Source organism: Pelobates fuscus, chromosome 4, assembly GCF_036172605.1.
Source record: "Pelobates fuscus isolate aPelFus1 chromosome 4, aPelFus1.pri, whole genome shotgun sequence".
Taxonomy (NCBI): Eukaryota; Metazoa; Chordata; class Amphibia; order Anura; family Pelobatidae; genus Pelobates; species Pelobates fuscus.
In genome coordinates, this window is record NC_086320.1 from 177,745,925 (window position 1) to 177,770,300 (window position 24,376).

At 41.4% G+C, this 24,376-nt stretch overlaps 1 protein-coding gene across 1 annotated transcript in view; it reads right to left on the reverse strand.

Moving 5' to 3' along the window:
- Positions 1-20,626, reverse strand: part of TNFRSF11A (TNF receptor superfamily member 11a) — a 115,353-nt gene extending 94,727 nt beyond the window's left edge. The window contains exon 1 of the mRNA XM_063451817.1: positions 20,268-20,626. Coding sequence (XP_063307887.1) covers positions 20,268-20,330 — 63 coding nt within the window. The 5' untranslated portion in view covers positions 20,331-20,626. The remainder of the gene's footprint in view (positions 1-20,267) is intronic.
- Positions 20,627-24,376: the final 3,750 nt, after the last annotated feature.

Sequence of the window (24,376 nt, forward strand, 5' to 3'; positions counted from 1 at the left end):
ATTTGGCAAGTTTGGCAGTAGTTAGGGAGGCAGGATTAGCCTGGTGTCCTACCAATGTGAGTGATCATCAATGCAGGATCTTTCGTCTGAAGAGGTGATGGCAGGCACCACATGGACCCCAGGTAATTTATCAAACCATTCTTAAACTATTTCCCTAGAGCTGTCCCTTCTTACACTGGCACGGCGCCAGGGAAATAGTGTGCGATAGTGGTTATAGAGCTTGGAGTATTCTTTGAAATGTGTTTCCCATTATCATGAGCTCTCTACATCAAACACAATAAGGTATATTTCATAATGATACATGCAAATCTGACTGCTTAGAGACACACGTGTTAATTATAGGGGATAAGTAAAAATAATAAAAAAGTTATTGCTCCCTGTAATATCAGATTACTATGAAGCCAACCAACAGAAAAGTGGTCATGTCATAACAAACAACTGAAGAACCTGAGGTCACACCCAAATTGTTGACTACAGGTAGATCATCAACACCCAAAGCCCAGAGGGAAAACTAGTCAAATCATGGAACACAAACCTACATAATCTATCCACCCAGTGGTTATAGTAATAATACCATTACAAAAGACTGCTAAAAATAAAACTATTAACATGAGTACATTTAAGTGGTAAAATGTTTTGAAAAAATCAGGTCATATTGGACAAGAAACACCTTCAGCTATATGAAGATGAAGTGGCCTGGGTGCCTTCAGTAGTCCTTCAAGTATTTCCATAATTTTTGTCAACCACCATAATTTGAACAAAATAGAGACAGGGTTTGACTTATAGAATACCCTAAGAAACATACAAAATCCATGCTCCGAGATCCAGAATATTGTAAAACCACTTCCAAAAACTACTGGCTAATCTTTCCCATGAGACTATGGAGCCAAAGATCAGATTCCAGATATTGCAAACTGCTCCACGATGGTTAATGATATAATAGAGGAACATAAAATAAAAGGATGAATGAAAAATAGAACAGGGAAGAAAAGAGGGAGATGAGAGATGAGGGTTATTAAATGAATAAGCCACAAGTGTGGACAAACCTGTACAAGCCTAATCAGCCCTGCGACTAGATAGTCAGAGCCAATACCTATCTAGATATATGAAATCATGGTAGACAGATTGCTATGAATCCATACAGCAAGGCCATCGTTTATTCCATGATATGGATATCCGCCTCTTCACTCACCCACTGTCTGAGGGATGCATTGATGTTTCCATGTAGTAGGGTTTGGAGATTTAGCACCAATGAGTATTTGTTTAATATGGAATGTGAGCAACAATGAGGATTTCACTATATCTTATGGGACTCTATCGTTTTTCTCCCAGAAACATCATAGGATATCCTGAAATAATGGATACAATTGAAATCTTTAGTTCAAGTAGTGACATTTCCTTGTAGATTTAGCATCCTTTTTTTTTTTGCATTACATAGGTAACGCATTAAAATATGTATTTAAAATAATAAAAATATACTTTTGAAAGTCCATGTTTTACAGGTTTTTCCAATGATCTGATTCGCCCCCACTCTGTCGGTGAAACCACAGAATGGCTGAGAATGTACAAACATCACTGTAACAACCCCCTACCATGTTGCCTGGGAACCTCTACCTTTTGTTTGTTTTGCCATCCTCCACATTGTCCGTACCTAAAGAACAAAGACTATGTCTGGCCCTTTAACTATTTTGAACAAAGGATTGGTACATTTGATATGGCACTTCAGATACAGCCGAAGTGCCAAAGTAGTCGAAGTGGCCGCCATTAGACAATCGAACACGTGGCGGTGGCCATTTTAATCCAGTCGAACGCGGTCAGCGGTGTGTGCCGTCAAATCCCTGGAATGGAAATCGGCCACACATTTGAACGAACACCTCTGACCTGTACCTTTCTCTACCCTTCAACACTGCGGCTGGAGACTAAGTCCCGTTCGAAGATTCGAACGCCTGTTCGAATGGGACTTTGTCATTTTGGTGTAAAATCGACCTCCATTATACAATTGAACACTGCTAAAACGCAACCACGGTCCTACTTTGACACTTCGACAGAAGTTGAAGTGAGTTCGACGATTCGAACGCCGCCTTCGGATGGGACTTTGTTATTTTTCAGGGCAGAAATAGACCGACCGCACAGCCTGAATCTGTGGAACTGTTTTGGGAATGCAAACAGGCGTGCGGTCGGTCCAAAGAGACTTTTTAATATTTCTGGAACCCCTGAACGGATTTTCACGAATTTTGAATATGTTGTTCCCCAAGTTGTATTGTTCATAAAATATAAGTTTTATTCTTGTGTGATGAAAAATCAGAAAGTTATAAAAATGCATAAAAAGTATAAGTTTTAGCTTGGAGATAATTGAGTAAATACAGTAAGAAACTCAATTATCTCCCAAGCAGAGGGGAGGGAATTTGTGGGTTGTAACCATTGTTTGATTGGTTAACGTCTAATTGGTTGTGGGTGTCTCCCTTGCATGGGATCACTGCATAAAAGGAGAATACCTGTCATTAAACCTCAGTTCTACTTTACCCTTCAAAACGTAGCTTTGTCTCGTTATTGAAAGGGAACCTGCTCAGCTAATCACTAGCTCTTTTAAGAGCTCTACCTCTCTCTCTCTACTTGGATCCAGCTGATAGAAAGAAGGCTACTCCATTACCGCACAGCATCTTGCCGGGAAAAAGGACGTCTCCAACGGCTGATACCCCCTCTCCACTGGGGTAGCCGTTACAATCACGCTCTCCCATGCTCACTCATTGGGATTCCATTGTTGCCAAGCACAAATGCACACTTCACCCAGGACTTTTATTTCTTATCAATCAATAAACCGGGATTTAGGAGATAATATTCTGATCAAAGTCCTTTTTTTATTATTATTTGTTTTATTGGCTCTCTTATTCTTACAACAACCTCACTGTTTATATTGCATAACATTCATTTATAAATCTAGAAGAGATGGAAAACTAACTTATTAGCAGTTCTTCAGCAACCACTTAGATTTCACCAGGCACAATGTTTTGACTTGACTTGTTTTAAGATTTTGATGAAACTTTTTTTAGATTTTTAAGATTTTGATGAAACATGTCCTATACAAGCTATTGATTTGATGCTTCACATTAACTCCTTCAAGATGTTAGGACTTTGTTCCATGCTGTCTAAAAACAGATGGCTTTAACATGGAACATCCTTGAAATTTAGTGTAAGCATGGTGAAATCCCTGCTTGCATTGTGTAGACCCGGTATCTATTGATATACCTAGGACTCCCCATTGTCAGCAGGGGATAACTTTAGTAGCCCCAGATTCACTGATGAGCTGTATGCAGCGCTCAAAGTGTGAACTCTAAACTGCCCTTTAAAGCCATTTAAAATCAGTGCAACAGAGCAATCACGTGATTGCAAGGTTTTCTCCAGACAAAGGTGATGATAGTTCAGAAAGCTTATGCTTATTGGATTAACAAAGGAATAAACCAGAAAAAAACTTCAGATTAAAAAAATTGCTCTAAATCAAAAAGGTTGAGTGGGTAATTTGAAGGGCATAACCCTAATGAGAACATTAACAACAACTAATAATGCTAAACTCCACTAAGGAGCATGAACTCAAAGAAATTATCTAGCTAGGATGGAATCTCATAGTGAAGTATAAAGTCTTCATTGTGAGATGCCATCCTAGCTAGATAATTAAATTATAAAAGGTACATGCCCTGAATAATGATTATAATGTATGCCATCTACTTAAACCATGAGACTCCATACCTTATTACTGTATATACTCGAGTATAAGTATAAGCAACATTTTTTGTGCTGAAAAACCTCAACTCGACTTATACTCGAGTCAATGTCTGTATTATGGCAATTTACATTGCCATAATACAGACTGGGGGCTGGCAGAGAGCTCTTACCTCTCCTGCAGCTCCCTTCTCCTCCGCGCCGGTCCGGTCAGCACCTCTGTCAGCTCCCAGTGTAAGTCTCGCGAGAGCCGCGGGGTCATAGTGCGGCTCTCGCAAGACTTACACTGTGAGCTGACAGGGGAGCTGACAGGGGAGCTGACCGGACCGCCGCGGAGGAGAAGGGAGCTGACAGAAGCTGCAGGAGAGGTAAGTGCTTCCTGCCAGCCCCCCTCCACTGAACTGCCACTGGACCACCAGGGAGTGAGAGCCCCCCTCCCTGCCCAGCTAACAAGCAGGGAGGGGGGACGAAAATAATAAAATATTAATAATGAAAAAAAAATTACTAATAAAACAAAAAAATAATAATACAAAAAAAAAATAACAAAAATGCCCACCCGCCACCAAGGCTCTGCAACACACACACACACACACCTCATATACACACTGTAAATAAATATTCAATTAACCCCTTAAGGACCAAACCTCTGGAATAAAAGGGGATCATGACGTGTCACACATGTCATGTGTCCTTAAGGGGTTAATATAATATTTTTAGGATCTAAGTTTATTTAGAAATTTACCAGTAGCTGCTGCATTTCCCATCCTAGTCTTGAGTCAATATGTTTTCCCAGTTTTTTGGGGTAAAATTAGGGGCCTGGGCCTATATTCGGGTCGGCTTATACTCGAGTATATACACGAGTTGCCTCAATAAGTCTCCATACGAAGAGATTCTAAAGGGCTTTATATATTCTGCTATAATAATGATAACCTCTGATTATAATCTAGTTTGAGATGGTTACAAAAAATACTCCTAGATTACATTTCAGATTTTACTTTAACCATCCATTTAGTATTCTGAACCCTTTATCCAGTTCCATGCTTCAGTTTACTGTAGCTGATTTAACCCCTTAGTGACCAGATCGTTTTTCAATTTTCTTACCGTCAAGGACCAGGGCTCTTTTTACATTTCTGCGGCGTTTGTGTTTAGCTGTCATTTTCCTCTTACTCATTTACTGTACCCGCATATATTATATAACATTTTTCTCGCCATTACATGGTCTTTCTAAAGATACCATTATTTTTTTTTTTTTTTAATTCTTTATTTTTGTAGTGAGAACAGACGCGCATGTGGTACCCCAACGGCAATCCACACGCTTATTCCAACAACAATAGTTACAGTAGGGAATGGTTACACAATGCACATTTTTGAATATGTTATAGAGTGATGCGTTAATCTGAGGAGGCAACAATAATAGATAGGGCAGTGCAAAATGTAATAACGTATGAGTAGGTCTAGAGGTTAGAGCATTTCATTTCTCGGCGTGATTAGGTGGGTCCATAGTTGTGGTTGGTGCCGATTGGCTGATTGGCCGATTGGCTGTACCTTGCTTAGGTAACCGCACGTTGGTCAGCTGAATATTTTGCCGGCCGTGCCCCAACGCTGCCGCAGGGCAATTTTTCCCGCTGTCAGCTCTGCCAGTTCCTCCTTGTCGGGTTGCGCTGTGCGGGGCGGTTGTTGCTGGGACCGCTCGCTGATAGGCAGGTCTGGGACTCCTGCGGCCTTTTGGATCCAAGGCTGCTCTGGGGATTTGAGGTAGATGTCTGCCTAGGCGGCGCCGGATCGCTGGACGTATCCATGCCGCCAGTCCTCTTATCGCCACGTGTAGGGACCGTCCTCGAATATGGAGTGTAGTCTGCATATGAGTGCAGAGACGGTCAAGGAATTCCCCAATCTGTTCAGGTGGCTTGGTGAGGGTGCAGTTTGGCGCCGATCGTGCCGGAGCCGCCATCTTGGCTGGGCCTCTGAGGCTCTGTTTCACTTGTGAGTTGTGTGGTCGAGGTATCTCGCTCATTGTGTCAGGTAAGCATGGATTGTGCCAGTCGCTTGGTGGAGCCGGGATATCCCTCACCGGCCAGGGGGGGTAAACGGGGTCTTGAGGACTGTAGTGTTGTCCTGCTGGCGCGGAGGTCGGCCGCCTCTCTCGCGCTTGCCTGCGTTGGTAGGCCGCAACCCTCTGTCTGCTTCAGGTCGCCTCTTCGAGTTTATCGATCCGGCAAGATGAGTCTCGGGGATCACCCCACTACTCTACTGTTTCGTTTTAGAGGGTTCGGGAGGATAATTTTAGAGAAATTTCGCTTATTTGTCGGTTTTCTCCGGAGCTCTAGATCAGTGCGACCAGTCTGCTCGGCAGTCAGGCCCCACCCCCACCATTATTTTTTTTTAAACACACCTTTTCTAACTTTGACCCCCAAAATCTGTTACGCATCTACAACCACCAAAAAACACCCGTGCTAAATAGTTTCTACATTTTGTCCTGAGTTTAGAGTTTAGAAAAGTCCAATGTTAACAAGTTCTTTGCTTTTTTTTTTTTCCAAGTTATAGAGCTATAGTACAAGTAGGACATTGCGGTTGACATTGCCTGTCAGTTCAGGCAGTCCCCATGCACGCAAATGCCTATCGAGGTCATGTGACCACTCTTTCAGATCGATCACATGGCCCGCGGGGGCCTAATTTGCAGAGGGGGGACTGTCTGTCCAGATGGAAAGGAACACTGATCACCGGCGGGGGAAAGGCAGCGATCGGGTGCTCTGCCTCACTGCCGGGCGCCATGTGGGGCAACCCGAAAGTGATGGCTCCAGGGGAGCGATCACACGGCGTCCCGGCAGTCAGGGGAGGTATTGCAGGATTTCTCAACATCGAGGCATTGCTGCAATACCGTTAGAGCGGCTGGAAGCGATCATGATCGCTTCCAGCGCTCAAATGTACCGCAGACGTATCAGGTACGTCCGAGGTAGTTAACGATCATTTTTTGTGTCCGCAGTCACTGAAGGGTTAAAACATGCATTATATAACTTTTTTGGAGTGTTCTAACCACAAATGCCAAGTTACAATTGTCGTGGTACCTTTATAGCTACTAGTGTCAAATGTAATTGGAAGCAGTATATATGTAAATTTGACAGTGTGTTAGGCTTTCTCTTCATTCATCCATTTTAAGCAGTTAAGCACTGTAACGGATCAACTGGCACCCCGACTGGGTACCTCCGTTGAAAGATGCTCCTAGCGCTTCCAGAGGACTCCAAGCACTCCACCAGACACCATAAGCACCGCAGGCTGCAGCTATCTCCCTTCAGAACGAAGCAGGAACAAGCTCTTACAAGAGCTCAGTGATTATAGCAAGGGAATATGCCTAGCATAGCAATCCCTTGTAGCAGATTCCCCCAATAAGAGACAGGACTCAAGTTGAGGGTAAAAATAGAACTCCCTGGCTGCTAGCTTGCAGCCCTTTTTATTAGGTGCTCCCATGAAGGGGAGGGACACACACAGTAACGTACATTAACCAATCACACAATAGTTACATCCCACACATAGCCCTCCCCTCTACCTGTAAACTAATTATCTGTACACACAGGAAAATACAATTATCATAGGTAGGGAAAATACAGTTTTTACACAACATTCATAACTCCCAAAATATACATCACATTCGCATAAAAATACATATTCACAATCAATCCATTCAGGGGAATAACATATAAAAAAATGGCATGAATCAGACCAGGGGTTCAAAAGTTAGTAAAAGTATCTTTTGTTCCCCCTGGCTGATTGTATTTAATCTGGCTCAAACAGTAAAAGTCAAACATCCCCACAATGCATCCTGGCTTCCTCCCTTCTGCCCTGGAGATAATTGGAGAAGGAATCTAATTATCTCCAAAGACAGAGCCAAACTCCATTACCCACATTGCAGACAAAAAGACAGTAAAAGACATAAAATTACATACTGATACATTTAGTACATAAAACACACATTTCTACATATCCCCAGATACTTTTCACTTTTGTGTTTTTCCCTATACTCGGATATAGTATAATAAGTGATTTTTTATATGACCAATAAAAGTGCCATTTTATTTAGTGGTAATTTCTTTAAGGTCATGTTCCTTAGTTGGGATAGGCTTCATTAGTTGTTATTGGATTAACAAAAGGTTCCATATGAGCCCCGAGAACTAGACATCATACATTCCTTCATACTTTGCAGACAGGTCGGCAGAGGGATTTCCCACAAGAATTTGCTGCAGAAAATACCATACTTTTGCCCTAAATAAACAGCTGTGTTATTACATGCTCAATTCTGCATTGGTTTACAATAAATAAATGTATACGTTAAGTTTTGAACATTTTCCCCTGCAAAATAACACTTCAATCATCATAACCACTATAGCACACTGTGCTTGGTATGGTGCCAATAGTGTCCTTGTGACCCCATGTAAGTAGTCAGGCCATTTTAGAACATTTGACTTTTATCCACAGGTCACCGCTCCCTGTATTCACTACAGCATTCAGAGAGCCAGAAGCTCTCGAATAAGCAAAGCTTGGTGGTGCAGGGCTCAGCTCGTTAGCTACAAGTGATTAGCTGATGCTCTCAACCAATAAGCTAGCCCTGCACTGCAGGGGCTTTCTGCTCCTAGTCCTCGCTTAGAGGAGGTAAACCCCAGGAATGAAGTCAAGCAATTTCAAACCAGGTTGACTACATAAAATGAACAGGAGCAAGGGCATACCTGGCACCAAAACCACTAAAGTGTGCTGTACTAAATTTTAACAAATTAGACCTGAAATGCAAACATTAAAGGGAAACTATAGTGCCAGGAACTAGAGATTTCACCTTTGTCAAGGCCCCCTCTCGCAGCGCTTAGGGGGTTACCTGGGTTTTTCCAGCTCTGCCCACGCTCCTGCCCCAAGGACATCTGCCGGCGGGAGAGACCTAATGCGCATGCACAGCAATGGCTGCACTCGCATTAGGATCTCACCAAAGGAAAGCATTATTGAATGCTTTCCTATGGGGAAAATCTGAAGCCCCTCATGCAGAGCGTGAGGACGTCCAGCGGCAGATAACAGACCAAAAGTCAGTTTCAATTCCGAAAGTGCCTCTAGGAGGAGTTAACCCTGATAGGTAATTATTGCAGTTTATAAAAAACTGCAAGTATTACCACTGCAGGGTTAAGGGTGATGTGAGTTTGCACCCAGACCACTTCAATGAGCTGAAGTAGTCTGGGTGCCTACAGTGTCCCTTTAAGTCAAATGAGCCAAGCTTTAACTAGAGCGGACTTGGAGATTTTATTTTCTTTTGCAAAGCAACCAATTTTGTCTAAATTTGCAATTCAGTATTGAAAGTAAAAAAGGTTTCAGTGAGTCATAGATCAGCTAATAGAGTCATAGATCAGTTTTCATTAGAATAAAGTTGGTAACTAAACTAAAACTCTCAGAGCAGAACTATATATCAATAGCTTGCCCTTCGGTTAGTCCCCCCTCAAATCTGAAAAACTGGTTTTGCTCACTTGTGCCATTTGCAGTTCAGGCTTATTACTCCCATCAGAGCCACCCATATAAAAAAAATGCTAGCTGGGTCTCTCTGCATGAGAGATAGAACACTCTGGATGATTGTTTCAGACTTCTTTGGGCTTCATCATTGACTTGTAGCTGATACACAGTGAGCACAGGGTCCACTCCTGGATTACCCTTTTAACAAAGCAGTTTTGGTGTATAGGTCATACCGCTGTAGTTTCACTGCCATTTAGGAGTTAAACCACTTTTGTTTCTGTTTATGCAACCCTAGCCACACCTCCCCTGGCTATGATTGACAGAGCCTGCATGGAAACAAAATGATTTCATTTTCAATTAGATGTTAATTTTCTTTAGAAACCTGTATCTCCTGCTCGTTCATCCTTACAACTTTGCACGAGGACTTGCAGCGCCTTGTAATTCCCCATAAGAAAGCATTAATTCAATGCTTTCCTATGGGAATACCTAATGCGCACGCATGTTTTTAACCCTTTCATAGCCATGAGGGGGTAGAGGCTCTGAGGCAGATGGACACTATAATTTTAGGAATACAGCTTTGTTTTCCTAACACTATAGTGTTCCTTTATATTCTAAAGCTCAAACCATAAGAAACCATATTAAAAACATGTAATACCAGCAATCCAAATACATGAAAAGGCCAGCTGTGTGAGTCAAACATGAAATATTGTTTATATAAGTAAAGAGAGTAAGAGACAGCTCATTTGACATCATTTAATGTGAATGGATAAGTGGAATGTCATATCACACATTTGAGTAGACAAGGACAATACATTTTAGCATTATTTCACATTAACCATGATTTGCATAGATAGCAACAAGGCACTAAGTGCAAATCAAGATGAGACTTGCTAGTATTACCCCTTACTTAGGCAAAAATTATACACATAAGCAGACGTATTCATCTGAATTACAGCAAATAATTTTGGTAGAGATAAATATTGACCATTTTCACTGATATGCAGCAGCAGGAGTGCATATTAACAGCAGTAAGCCACACATCCTGGACAGGAGTTTTCCATATTAGTCAGTAATTTGGAGCTACTGGTATATATCAGCTGTTGTTAAAGTAACACTCTAGGCACCATAACAACTTCATCTAACTGATGCCCCTGGGGGCACTCTTACCTTTAGGAGATAAACAGTTTTTGAACGGTTTTACCCTAAAGTTGCCTATAGCGCAGTTCTCGGCTCCCACTCCCGCGGCTTCCGATTTCTATAATGTCACTTACAGGAAGCTTGAAATGCCACGGGGCAGGGGTGACACTGATTGGCTGAGAGCAGTCAGCAGACAGAAGGTATTTTCAGCAAAGAAGCCCAAAAAGGGTTACTGCAACACAACGAGTGACTGTATTTCTAAATAAAAAGATTTCCACCAGAAATACAGCTGTGACAAAATAGAAACGGAATCTAAATATTATATTGTTGTAGATTATGTATAACAGTAGTTATAAAAGAGTTAAAGTTTTTTAGATTACTTAGAAAGCCACTCACAACCATCTTGTATGTTGCTTTATCTGTACTGTAAGTATAGTCCCAAATGTGAGAAAAAAAAAGAAAGAACATTGCAAATTTGAAAATAAAGTTTTGCTCTCTAGTATAAAAACGGATTAAAACATTTACGCCTTCAGTTGCATATTTTGGACTAGGCTGACAGTCTAAGACTAAGGCAGAAATGATTGGGCATGGCAGGATTATGGATGTTTTTTTTTTTTACTAAACCAGTGGCTGTTTATTTAAGAAGATACAGAGTGTTTAAATGATATTTTGTCATCTACTGCCTGTTATAATGCCAAGCATCATTCTATATCTATGTATGGGACTGTGTGCGTGTTTATCTATTTGTGTATGTGTACGCGTGTGTATGCAATTCGGTTTGTGGCAGTGTCTGAGTTTGTCTATGTGACTGTGCATGCATCTGTGTATGTGACTGCATGTCTTTATATGTATGACTGTGATTTTGTTTATGTAAATGTGTGCACAAGTATGTATGCATGTAAGTTTGTATATGTATGTATTTAGGTGTCTTTGTCAAGTTGGTTTAAAGCTCAACACAGGTACGATAGGAAACACAGTGAAACAGTTCACATATATTTGCCTGCATTTTCTCTCACCAGGTTTAAAGAACGAGCCGGTGGCATCATAGGCAACACAGGCAGCAATACAGGAAAATAAGGGGTAATTTTTTTCCAGGAATTCAACAACAAGTAACATAAGATATGGAGAACGATCTATGATTCACTTCTTGAGCGAAGTGGTTTGTCACACAATAAGCAAAAATATCCTTATGAGGATAGCCAAAATGACAGTCTTTGTAGGAGAGGTTGACTATGCATGGGTATTTTTGCACTGTCATCTTGTCACAGCTGCTATTGAAAATATTTGAAGGAGTGTCTGGAGAGTCCCTTTAAATATTACCACATGCATAGCTTAGACGTGTCATGCATGATTTTATAAGGGTATACCTGTACAGTACATATTCTGCCACAAAATGGTGTGGCGTCAATTTCATATTCCTTTAGCAAATCACTACTCACTAGGAGTAAATCAAAGTATGTACAAGAGAACTGCCTCATCTTGCCAAAAACAATGATTAAATATTGGGTTTTTAACGTTGGAGTGCACCTGTAAACATGCTATTTTGTACAAGTCATTTTTATTCACTAGTTATCACAGTGGCGCAATAATTTTCATTATCATGGTTTAGAACAGTTACGATGCAATTTAAAAAAAAAAAAAAAAAAAAAAAAAAAAAAAAAGAAAAGATAGCTGTAACGTCAATACGTTTTTTTCACACCGTTCATTCTTCCAGTTTTATTTTCTATTGTGGCTGTTTAGTACATGCTAACCTTAGTGTTAGAGACTGCATCATCAGATAATGCATGACTCCAAAATGTTTTCTTCAAAGTAACTCCAATGCCTTTACTATTATGCCCGAACCCTTTCAAACTCTATCCAGCATCCTAGCCAATCCTACCTCTGGTAGACATACGGCTATCCTCACCATTTCTGTGGCATAATTGTCCATTATTTCAAAATGTTTTTTTGTTTGTATTTTTAAACTTCTTTTCATCTACAGCACACACAGATGTGTTTCAAAGGTTAAACTCAATGTAGCAGAGTCTTTTTTTCTAGCCTACTATGTTTGGGGGCCAAGAGGATGTAAACGGTCTGTGGATCTAGCATAGTTTCAATATACACACAAGGGGTTTATGTATAAAAAGTGTTGTATCCTGAAAACAGGTACGAAATGGGCAGAGTTACCAATCCAATGTATGTTAGGATTCCACTGGTTTCCATGGTGATTGCCCATTCTTAGAAATTTAGACCACTTTTCAGAACACATTTTTTACTCATAATCCCCAATTTGTCTTGGTCAAGCTAAGTTGGTTTAGAACTGAAGAAATGTGGTAGGATCAAAGAAAGAAGAAGCTGAGAAGTAAGTTTTCTGGCAGCACTTCCGTGAGAAATGCTTCAGCAATAAAGCGGTACATTTTTTTTACAGGAATATAACAATCAGTAACATACAATTTGGAGAACTATCTATGATTCATTTTTTTGAGAGAAATTCTCTGTCAGACAGAAAGCAAAAATACCCAAATGAGGATCACCACATTGACAGCCTTTGTAGCAGACTCTGATTGTGCACGGGTATTTTTCCACGGTTACCTTGTCACAGCTGTTAAGATGTCACAAATATGTGAAGGAGTGTCTGGAGAGTCCCTTTAAACCTTACCACGTGCATGGCTTACATATATTGAATACAAAAAAAACTAATCCACACCAATGGTGCTAAGACAGCAGTGGGGATAAAGAAACATAAAATATATTACCCTTTCCACTTATTAATTGTAGATCTAAAGACTCCTCTGTATATTCATAAAACCATATATAACCCAACACAAATCTGTAATACAAATATCACATATAGTGTAATATAATCAAGGTACCATGTAATAAATAGTATACTATTGCACTGTCCTGTTCTTGAAGACGTATTTGAATACACCTGAAGAAGTCTGCACAATAGCTGGACAAAACGCGTAGGGTTGTTTACTTTTTGTTAACATATTGTTTTACTAAGTGACAGGATTCTTCCATTATACAGGCGATGTATATCACATTGCAACAACATCAAGGAGATTTTCATCTTACATTATGTCATTGGTTCTGTATGTATATACTTTTTTGTTTCTTGCTTGTATATATGTACTTAGAATTTATCTATACCAATAAAAGTTAGAGACACTATAGTCACCCAGACCACTTCAGCTCAATGAGGTGGTCTGGGTGCCAGGTCCCTCATGTTTTAACCCTTCACATGTACACATAGCAGTTTAAGAGAAACTGCTAAGTTTACATTAGGGGTTAATCCAACCTCTAGTGGCTGTCTTCCTGACAGCCGCATCTGCGACGCTGGATACGAAATTCAGAACGTCCATAGGAAAGCATTGAGAAATGTTTTCCTATAGACAGTTTGAATGCGCGAGCGGCACTTGCCACATTCCGCTCTACTCGGGAGCGGACGTCGGTGGGGGAGGAGAAGTCACCAGCGTCGAGGGAGCCCGACGCTGGATTAAGGTAAGTAGCGGAAGGGGTTTTAACCCCTTCAGCGCCACGGGAGGGGGACCCTGAGGGTGGGGGCACCCTCAGGGCTCTATAGTGTCAGGAAAACCGCTTTGTTTTCCTGACACTATAGTGATCCTTTAAGTTTTATTTACTTTTGGGATGTATTTAGCAAATATTTAGGTTCTATTAATATTTCTGAGGTTGATATCTTTAACCATATACTCCTTTTACACACCCCTCACCATTTAGGACAAGTTCCTCTTGCTGTGCATCCTGTAACAAGTATATCCTATTGATGTGCCTTTTATTCTTTCGGAATTTGTGAGTGCAATATTACTAAAATGTTTTTAATATTAAACACTTTTGCACTGTCTGTCACTTTATTCCCTTTTATGTACTACCGAGAATACTGGGACTTGGGACACCAAGGATTCCCAACACAGTGATTTGTCCTGCCTGCTAACTACTTGCATCCGCTATTTATTACATGGAGCCTTTATTATATTACACTATATGTGATATTTGTAGTGTAGATTTTTTTTTAGCTTACATATGTTATGTGTGAATTGATAACACAACATTCTTTTACAATTCTAGAAACAAATAAACACACCAGAATAAGAACATTGCCCACTGTCAAAATATGATTATTTTATTTGCAGAACTACACCACGGGCCAGTGGTAAATCTTTATAAAGTGCATTATATTGTTTAGCTGACCTAGCACGCCTCATGGAGTTGACCCTTTTCCGTTTCTTCCACGGGTTAGCCACCACACCCTTAGCAAAGCAGGCTCAAGGTTATAGGTGAGAGGGAAGCAGGGAGCATGTGTCCCAGAGACAGGAAATAACATCTGGCTCAGTTTCTTGATTGCTTCCCATCTGCTACATTGTATTTTGTATAGTTTGTGCAACAGCTTCACCCACTCACTTAACATTTTCTTCATTATTTTTTTTTTTTTATAAAAGACCACAAAACGTGAAAAACAATAATGCTTATTTAATTATATAAAACTTAAAAACATGTGAATGACAGGGTAAGCTTTAGGTATGTTAATAGCATTAACCTATACATATTCATTAAAATATAAAAAGCGTTTAAAAAGTATGCTTCTACTTCCCTTACAATTATATGAGTGCGTATAACCCATACACAAATATTATTAACTCCCACTTCGTCTTTTTTTTTTTTTTTTAAGTTTTATCCTTCCAAGAGCCTGCATCACTGGCTGCACTTCCACCTATCGGTACATTTTGTCAAAATTTTACTACATAAGACAGTTTTTCTCCTTGTATCAAACAATAAATCCAGGCACACGTGGTTTGGTCCTCAGCAGACTTTATTTAGGATCAAAGTTGGCAATGTTTTGGCTCAGCAGAGCCTTCCTCAAACTTTCTTAAGCTCCAAGTTTTTCTCCTTAGCCAATCCTGGGTTTTTGCATTTGATACTAACTTAACACTAGATGATTATTCTTTTCTTGGGTAGAACATTGGCTTAAGGATAGAGTACAATGAATTGTCATTAATGGTAAATTTTCAGGCTGGACAAAAGTTGTAAGTGGTGTCCCTCAGGGTTCTGTTTTGGGACCGCTTCTTTTTAACATATTTATAAATAATCTTGAAATAGGCATTGAAAGCCATGTTTCGGTGTTTGCAGATGACACAAAATTGGTAAAGTAATAAAATGTGAGCAGGGTATTGCTTTGCTGCAGAGGGATTTGGATAGATTGGGGGATTGGGCACTAAAATGGCAGATTCAATTTAACGTAGAGAAATGCAAAGTTATGCACTTCGGGGTCATAAATGCACAAGCAACTTACACCCTAAATGGTAGTGAATTAGGGATAACCACACACACGAGAAGGATTTGGGAATTGTTATAGACAACAAATTAGGCAGCAATATGCAATGTCAATCTGCCGTTGCTAAGGCCAGTAAGGTTTTGTCATGTATAAATAGGGACATAAATTCTCGGGATGAAAATATAATGTTGCCTCTTTATAAATCACTGGTAAGACCACACCTTGTATATGCTGTGCAATGTTGGGCACCTGTTCTAAAGAAGGATATCATGGCACTAGAAAAAGTGCAGAGACAAGCTACAAAATTGATAAAAGGAATGGAGCATTTTAGTTATGAAGAAAGGTTAAAAAATTTAAATCTCTTTAGTTTGGAAAAACGGCGCCTCAGAGGGGATATGATAACATTATACATACATACATACATACATACATACATATTCGGGGCCAGTACAAACCATTATCTGGAAATCTATTCATAAACAGGGCTATACATAGGACACGAGGTCACACATTTAGGCTTGAAGAAAGGAGATTTCATCTAAGGCAAAGAAAAGGTTTTTTTTTTACAGTAAGAGCAATAAGGAATTCTCTGCCCGAAGAGGTGGTTTTATCAGAGTCCATACAGATGTTTAAACTGAAATTGGATAAATACTTGCAAAATCATAACATACAGGGATATAATTTCTAATAAGTGAGGTAATAGCTGCTTGATCCAAGGAGACATCTGACTGCTATTTTGGGGTCAAGAAGGAATTTTTTCCTAGTTTGTTGCATAATTGGAAGCGCTACAGACTAGGTTTTTTGCCTTCTTTTGGATCAACAGCAAAAACATGTGAGGAAGGTTGAACTTGATGGACGCACGTCTCTTTTCAGCTATGTAACACACAACTCCAGTTTTTCCTATATCTCTACCACCACCTTTCAAATTGGTGCAGTTTGGAACAGTTTCTCCAAGTAGAGGCATCTCTACCATTATGCTGCCACAGAATCATTAGGCATCAATTTCATATTCCTTTAACAAATCACTACTCACTAGGATTAATCAGAGTACGCACAAGAGAACTGCCTCATCTTGCCAAACAATTATTGGCATAACGAAATATGTTGAGCACAGCTGTCAACAATGAGCATTCATTTACAGGTGAAGAGAGGAAGCAAACTGTTTTATAGAAAATCTATACATTACCTAGCAATTCTGCTAACACAATGTATATAAAAACTCACATCGAGCAGTTATTTTTTTCCCTTATTTGGTTGTTTTTTGTTTTTTTTGCCACTTTTTAGATAAAAATGCTTATATGTGACCAGAAAATATATACTTACTGTGCTTGCATCCGGAGTAATCAGGAAGCCTAATTTGTTATCGTTTATTCCTTATTCATTGTTAAAGACTACATTGTTTGCAAACTGCTGCAGTTATAAGCAATTTTTTATAAGTGCAATATGCATAGGTTGTTAATGTCACTTTAATCTACAAAGACGTGGTCCACACTACCAAAAAGCTCAGCATTATACCAATGTTACTATAGTGCATGGGGACCGTTTTTGAAATTAAGTAAACAGCAATAGCTTGGCTAGCCATTCTACAGACCATATTATTGGCACAGTGTGGCATTTTGCCACACATTCGCACTAGCTTCATAATGCTTTCCTGTGGAAAAACATTGGATTGGCTGAGATCACTGATCTTGATGATCTCAGCCAAAGAAGATGAGCTTCCCCAAGAAGACCAGCAAGGGAGCAAAGTAAGGTAAACCAACTTTTTGTTTTTTTCTTGCAGGTGGGGTTGGTACCCTAAAAGCCCACAAGGGAACTATAGTGTTAGGAATACACATTCATATTCCCAATGCTAAGTGTTCCCATAATTATAAACTAGCTCAGTTACATATTATAAAATTGCAATATATAACAAATATTCAATAAAATACATTTTATTCTTCCCAGGTCAACACTCTAATAGGGACTGAAGTGTTTCTACAATAAACAACTCTTGCTGATCAGTCGACTGTGGCCTAGTTAGTTTTCGGTGCCTTTTGCTACCATTGAGAACCTCCTAAAATAGCAAGGGTACCCAAGTGACAGTACTGTAGAAGAAAGCAAGAAAGAGAAAGAAAAAGAGAGAGAACATTCTATACAATCACAGGGTATTTTGTTTCAGGAAGGAATGTGCCTTCTATTCTTTGATGGGAATAGCTTGACGAGATTTTTTTTCAAACTCATCCTGCTATTTAAACAGCTCACATTTGTTTCCGTTGCCAGTTTTATGTCAAATTGGCATTATCCTTTAGAGAATACGTGCCACTGACATTATCTTCTTCCATACATGTGGAAACATGTACCTGTCACCAACCTGAACTGCATCCTGTTCCCAGGTATTTTGCATGAAATGGGCAGTTTGAATTAAGCTTAGGAAAGAAGATCAACCAACCAAAGTTTACTTTAAAACAGAAAAGATACAAAAACAAAATAAAGCAAAATAATGGAGCAGAAAGCTGACGAAAGGCCAGAATCCAGAAGTAGAACAAGTCAGTTGCTAAGTATAAGCTCTTGGTATTCTTTACTTTGCAGGTGATGCCTTCTATTGAACCATTAAAGGAACACTATAGTGCCAGGAAAACAAACCCGTTTTCCTGGCACTATAGGGCTATTAGGTCCCCCCTCCCGCTGGGCTGAAGGGCTTAAAACCCCTTCAGCCACTTACCCTAATCCAGCGTCGGGCTCCCTCTGCGCTGGTGACCTCTCCTCCCCCTGCCAACGCCAGCTCCCGAGTCTAGCTGAATGTGCATGCACGGCCAGAGCCGCACGCGCATCCAAACTGCCCATAGGAAAGCATAACAATGCTTTCCTTTGGGAATCTGAACTCAAGCTGAGTGGGTTCAATGCGATTTTCTCACTCAGAATCGTGGAAGTGGCCTCTAGTGGCTGTCAGGGAGACAGCCACTAGAGGCTGGATTAACCCTGCAATGTAAACATAACAGTTTCATTGAAACTGCTATGTTTTCAGTTGCAGGATTAAAATTAGGGGGGACCTGGCACTCAGACCACTTACTTTAACCGATGTGGTCTGAGTGCCTATAGTGGTCCTTTAGGGCAGTCAATAACTGACAGCAGTAACCAATATCCTGGTATTTACATGCATAGAAGGGACCAAAGAACTTGCATTTCTACAGCACTTTTGCACATGTCATAGTAAAGAATTGAAACATAGAACGCACATGATATTATGAGCAGGCATGTTCACTTCTCCTTCCACGAAGTGTCATAAAATTAATCTGCCTTGGCTGTAATTTTAAATCGGCTCGGTCACCCCCCAAAAACAAGCATTTCAAAATATAAAACCTTTATAAAATGCTCTTTAAGACTGTGCTGGCATTTCACTTAAATTGCAACCCAGACAAAAGGTATCATAAGACTACTTTGTCTTATGTATTTTTCCTTCACTTGACAATGGGTGGAGCTACCTCAAGTCATGTCTTGTCAAACCCTCAGCCGGAAAACAAGTATCTTTCTTGCGGGATCCTCCGTAGATCCATGCGCAAAAATACAAAGCTGACATTGGCTCCTGGCAGATGAAGCATCAGGAACTAAAGCGGACCTTGTGGAAGAAGACGGAGGTACTGCGGTCGAACAGGTTCAGTTAAGTAAAACCTACCGTCCCCTACACCACAGGCACTGGAATGGAAGCAGAGCAGACACCATACGGGGGTCTCTACATCATACATTTCCTTATAGAGTAACTAGAAATATTGCAAAGTTGAAGAATTATGCCAACATCACTCATCTGGCCTAATTAGAAACTTTACATTTTAAAATCACTCACCAGCGAAGAGAAATACGCTAAATGCCTTTAATGACACATAGGGTTAAACCGAAATAGTAATGGAATAGCTTGATATTCCCTGGGCTGGCTAAGACATCCCTCCAACCATAAAATGGTTCAATGATTTGATAAATAAGGCATAAAATAATTGAATTGCAGCAAAATTAAACCAAAATGCAAAGTTCAGACTAAAACAGCTTTTTGTTGCACAAATTCTCAGAATGTGTTATAGTCACAATTTGACTATTTTAGCTTACATCTCGCTAGTTAAATGTCAACTGGCTAACATTCAGAGTGAATATCTCCCATTTCCAGCACTAGCATACAAGTCATGGATAAACAGATTTCTTTTACAGCACACTGGTAGGATGTAGGGAGTTTCCACATCTTCGCTCTTCTTGTAAAGCATGTGCCTAGTGCAGTATGGGAAAGGGGGGGGATTCTTCTTTCGGTTTTCCCTTTATTTAATGCATGTCTGGGCAATCTATCTGCAACGCCTCTCTTTACTAATAATACATAAGCTATATCCATTTAGTTTCATACAGTGAAACTGTTGTAAAAAAAAAAATCATTTTTATTTGTGTCACAACATACAAACGTAAATCACATTTTAAGGAACAATATTCTTTCACTTGGCCTATTAAGCTAAATATCGCAGCCTTTGAATGACTACAACTCCTATCACCCACAGCCACACAGAGTCTGGCTGACAATGCAGGAAGCGGTTGTTAAAAATAAACCAAACATCTGCAGCGCATCTGGTCAGATCGGACCCAATCCATCCAAGCAGGCGGTCAGCGGATTGATGATACATCTCGTGCAATAATAAGTAGAGGATCTCACCTGATCAGAGCACAGACAGGAACGCCATATAGACAGCACCCACACGATCCACATCCACCTCATCCTGAGGGTCTACTCCCACATCAACCCACGAATCCTTCACAGCTACTTGCTGCCCAGTCCTTGCTATTGCTCCAGCGACACTCTTCTCCAGAATTCGAACGTTCACAATCGTATCTCCGCTAGATCAGCTCCTCTCTCATGCCCCTCATCTGCTATCTACAACTATATCTGGATCCAGAGTTTTAATAAACTGCCATCGCTGCAGTTTTGTTGATTTTAATTTTATCTAGTCCTAATCCAAAAGTTTGCTATCGTTTTGTTTAAGGTGTCTGATCGCCCCCCAGTTCGAGTTGTGAATGTCCTACGCTGCTGCTACCAGTTAACCTTCTCCCAGCCCTTGCAGCCAGGAATCAGTATAGGGAAGGAGGGGCTTCCGGGTTTTTATTTTGATGCATTTTTTTCTCAGTTACACGTGAACTTCTCCGGCGTGTTATTAACCCCTTAAGGACAGAGCTTCGGAAGCTTGTCTTTCACTTAACCCCTTAACACGGCAGCCAAATGTACAAGTTGTGAACGAAACAAAATGTAAACAAAACCTGGCATTTGCGCTATATGTCTGTCCAACCGTAATTCACCGCTTTCATATTAAATGCACCCCCCTTTATGATATATCATTTTATTCAGGGGAAAGAGGGCTTTCATTTGATATCAAATATTTAGCTATGAAACATAATTTAATATGAAAAAAATGGGAGAAAATAAGTTTTTATTTTTTTTAGTTCTACATGACATTTTAACTGTCAATGTCATAATACTGTTTGCTTTTACTGCAATAAAATACACATATTCGTATTCAGCAAAGTCTCACGTGTAAAACAGTACCCCCTATGTACAGGTTTTATGGTGTTTTGGGAAGTTACAGGGTCAAATATAGCGTGTTACATTTGAAATTAAAATTCGCCAGATTGGTTACGTTGCCTTTGAGACTGTATAGTAGCCCAGGAAATAAATTTACACCCATAATGGCATACCATTTGCAATAGTAGACGACCCAAGGTATTGCAAATGGGGTATGTCCAGTCTTTTTTAGTAGCCATTTGGTCACAAACACTGGCCAAAGTTAGCGAGTATTTGTGTGTGAAAAATGCAAAAAACGCCAATTTTGGCCAGTCTTTGTGACTAAGTGGCTACTAAAAATGACTGGACATACCCCATTTGCAATACCTTGGGTTGTCTACTATTGCAAATAGTATGCCATCATAGGGGTAATTTTCATTCTTGGTCTACCATAGGGTCATAAAGGCAACGTAAGCAATCTGGCGAATTTTAAAGTGAAAAAAATGAAACACAAGCCTTATATTTGACGCTGTCATTTTTGAAAACACCATAAAACCTGTACATGAGGGGTACTGTTGTACTCGCGAGACTTCGCTGAACACAAATATTTGTGTTTCAAAACAGTAAAAAGTATTGCAGCAATAATATCATCCGTGTAAGTGCTGTTTGTGCGTGAAAAATGCAAAAAACTTCACTTTTACTGGCGATATCATCGTTGTAATACATTTTACTGTTTTGAAACACTAATATTTGTGTTCAGCGAAGTCTCCCGAGTAAAACAGTACCCCCCATGTACAGGTTTTATGGTGTCTTGGAAAGTTATAGGGTTAAATATAGTGCTAGCAAATTAAATTCCCTTTACTTTCGGCATGGGTTGTCAGGCAGGTCCCGCTAATTGTAATTAATTAGGATACCTAATTATGTAAAATTATTACATAAATATATGTGTAGAATTAATATATGCATATATATACATATGTGTATATATACGTATATATATATATAATTTTTTTTAATATCTTTATTTATATATTGGTATATATATAGTGATATATACGTATATATTTATGTATATAGATATATATATTATTTCGTTATAAGTGTATTTTGATATAAATATATATATATTAATATCACAATACAGTCAGAACGAAATAAAACACATCTATATATTTTTTAATATTTTATTTATTTAATATATATTATTTAATATATATATATGATCTAAGTATATAATTTTTTTTTTTTTACACTGTTTTAACTTTTTTTTTATTTGATTTCAGCCAGCAGGGGGACTAACTGTCATTTCAGTTAGTCCCCCTGCTGGCATTGCAGCAGCCAGCTATCCCGGCCATGTGATTGTGAGGTCCTCGCAAGGACCTCACTCTCACATGGCCGGGAGGGCTCCTGGAGGGCGGACGTGCCGCGGGGGGGCTCCCTGGGAGTCCCCCCAATCGCGATCGCCGGCGTGGGATCGCCGGCGACCGGGTAAGTTACTAAAAACCATAGGGCATACTATTACGTCCTGCGGCGTTTAGAGCCGCTTTTAAAAGGACGTAATAGTACGCCCTCCGGTCTTAAGGGGTTAATGACAACGGCATTTTTTGCATTTTTTGCTGTTTGCGTTCAACTGCAATTTGCATTTGACTAATTTATTGCACCGACGCATATTATATACCGTTTTTTAAAGGACAGAAAGGGCTTTAATTTGATGTAACATATACAGGGCCGGCGCCACCTGTAAGGCGACCTAGGCAGCCGCCTAGGGCGCAACTTAGCAGGGGGCGCCGGAGCCCTGTGCCCGGTGCGGCTCCTCATGCTGCGCCGCCTGAGCGCTTTTACAAGCCTCAGTCGGCGCAGCACTGCTGCATGGAGGGCGGCCGGGTTTGAGTGACCGGCAGGAGGGAAGCGTAGAGCGCTCCCTCCTGCCGGTCTCTCCATGTAGCGTGGCCGGGCGGCGCGGAACGCGGGACAGGAACCTCTGTTTCCTGTACCCGGCCGCCGGCGGAATGACAGGAAGTGCTCACTCAGTGAGCGCTTCCCTTCAGTCCGCCGGCGGCCGGGTACAGGAAACAGAGGTTCCTGTCCCGCTTTCCGCGCCGCCCGGTCACGCTACATGGGCAGGAGGGGAGGGTAAGGACCACTAGGGGAGGGAGGGGGATAAGGACCACTAGGGGAGGGAGGGATAAGGATCACTAGGGGAGGGAGGGGGGTTAAGGACCACTAGTGGAGGGGGGGGTAAGGACCACTAGGAGGGAAAGGGGGGTATATGGACCACTAGGGGAGGGAGGGAGAGGGGGGATAAGGACCACTAGGGTAGGGAGGGAGGGGGGTTAAGGACCACTAGGGGAGGGAGGGAGGGGGGATAAGGACCACTAGGAGGGAAAGGGGGGGAATAAGGACCACTAGGGGAGGGAGGAAGAGGGGGGGATACGGACCACTAGGGGAGGGAGAGGGGGGGATAAGGACCACTAGGGGAGGGGGGATAAGGACCACTAGGGGAGGGAGGAAGAGGGGGGGATACGGACCACTAGGGGAGGGAGAGGGGGGGATAAGGACCACTAGGGGAGGGGGGATAAGGACCACTAGGGGAGGGAGGGAGAGGGGGGATAAGGACCACTAGGGGAGGCAGGGAGAGGGGGGGATAAGGACCACTAGGGGAGGGAGGGAGAGGGGGGATAAGGACCACTAGGGGAGGGAGGGAGAGGGGGGGATAAGGACCACTAGGAGGGAAAGGGGGGGTATAAGGACCACTAGGGGGGGTAAGGACCAATGGGGGTGGGTAAGGACCAGGGGGTAAGGACCACTGGGTGGGGGTGGTAAGGACCACGAGGGGGGGTAAGGACCACGATGGGGGGTAAGGACCACTAGGGGAGGGGAGGGTAAGGACCACTAGGGGAGGGGAGGGTAAGGCCCACTAGGGGAGGGGGAGGAAGGACCACTAGGGGAGGAGAGGGTAAGGACCACTAGGGGAGGGGAGGGTAAGGACCACTAGGGGAGGGGAAGGTAAGGACCAGTAGGGGAGGGGAGGGGGGAGCAAGGACCACGAGGGGAGGGTAAGGACCACAAGGGGAGGGGGAAGTAAGGACCACTGGAGAGGGGGGTGAAGGAACACAGGGGGAACGGGGGTGGGGAGGTAAGGACCACTGAGGGTGGAGGAAGGGAGGTCCACTAGGGGTTTGGGAGAGGGAGGACCACTAAGGGGGGGAAGGACCATCAAAGGGGGGTAAGGAGGGAGGACTACTAAGGAGAGGGGAGGAGGGTAAGGA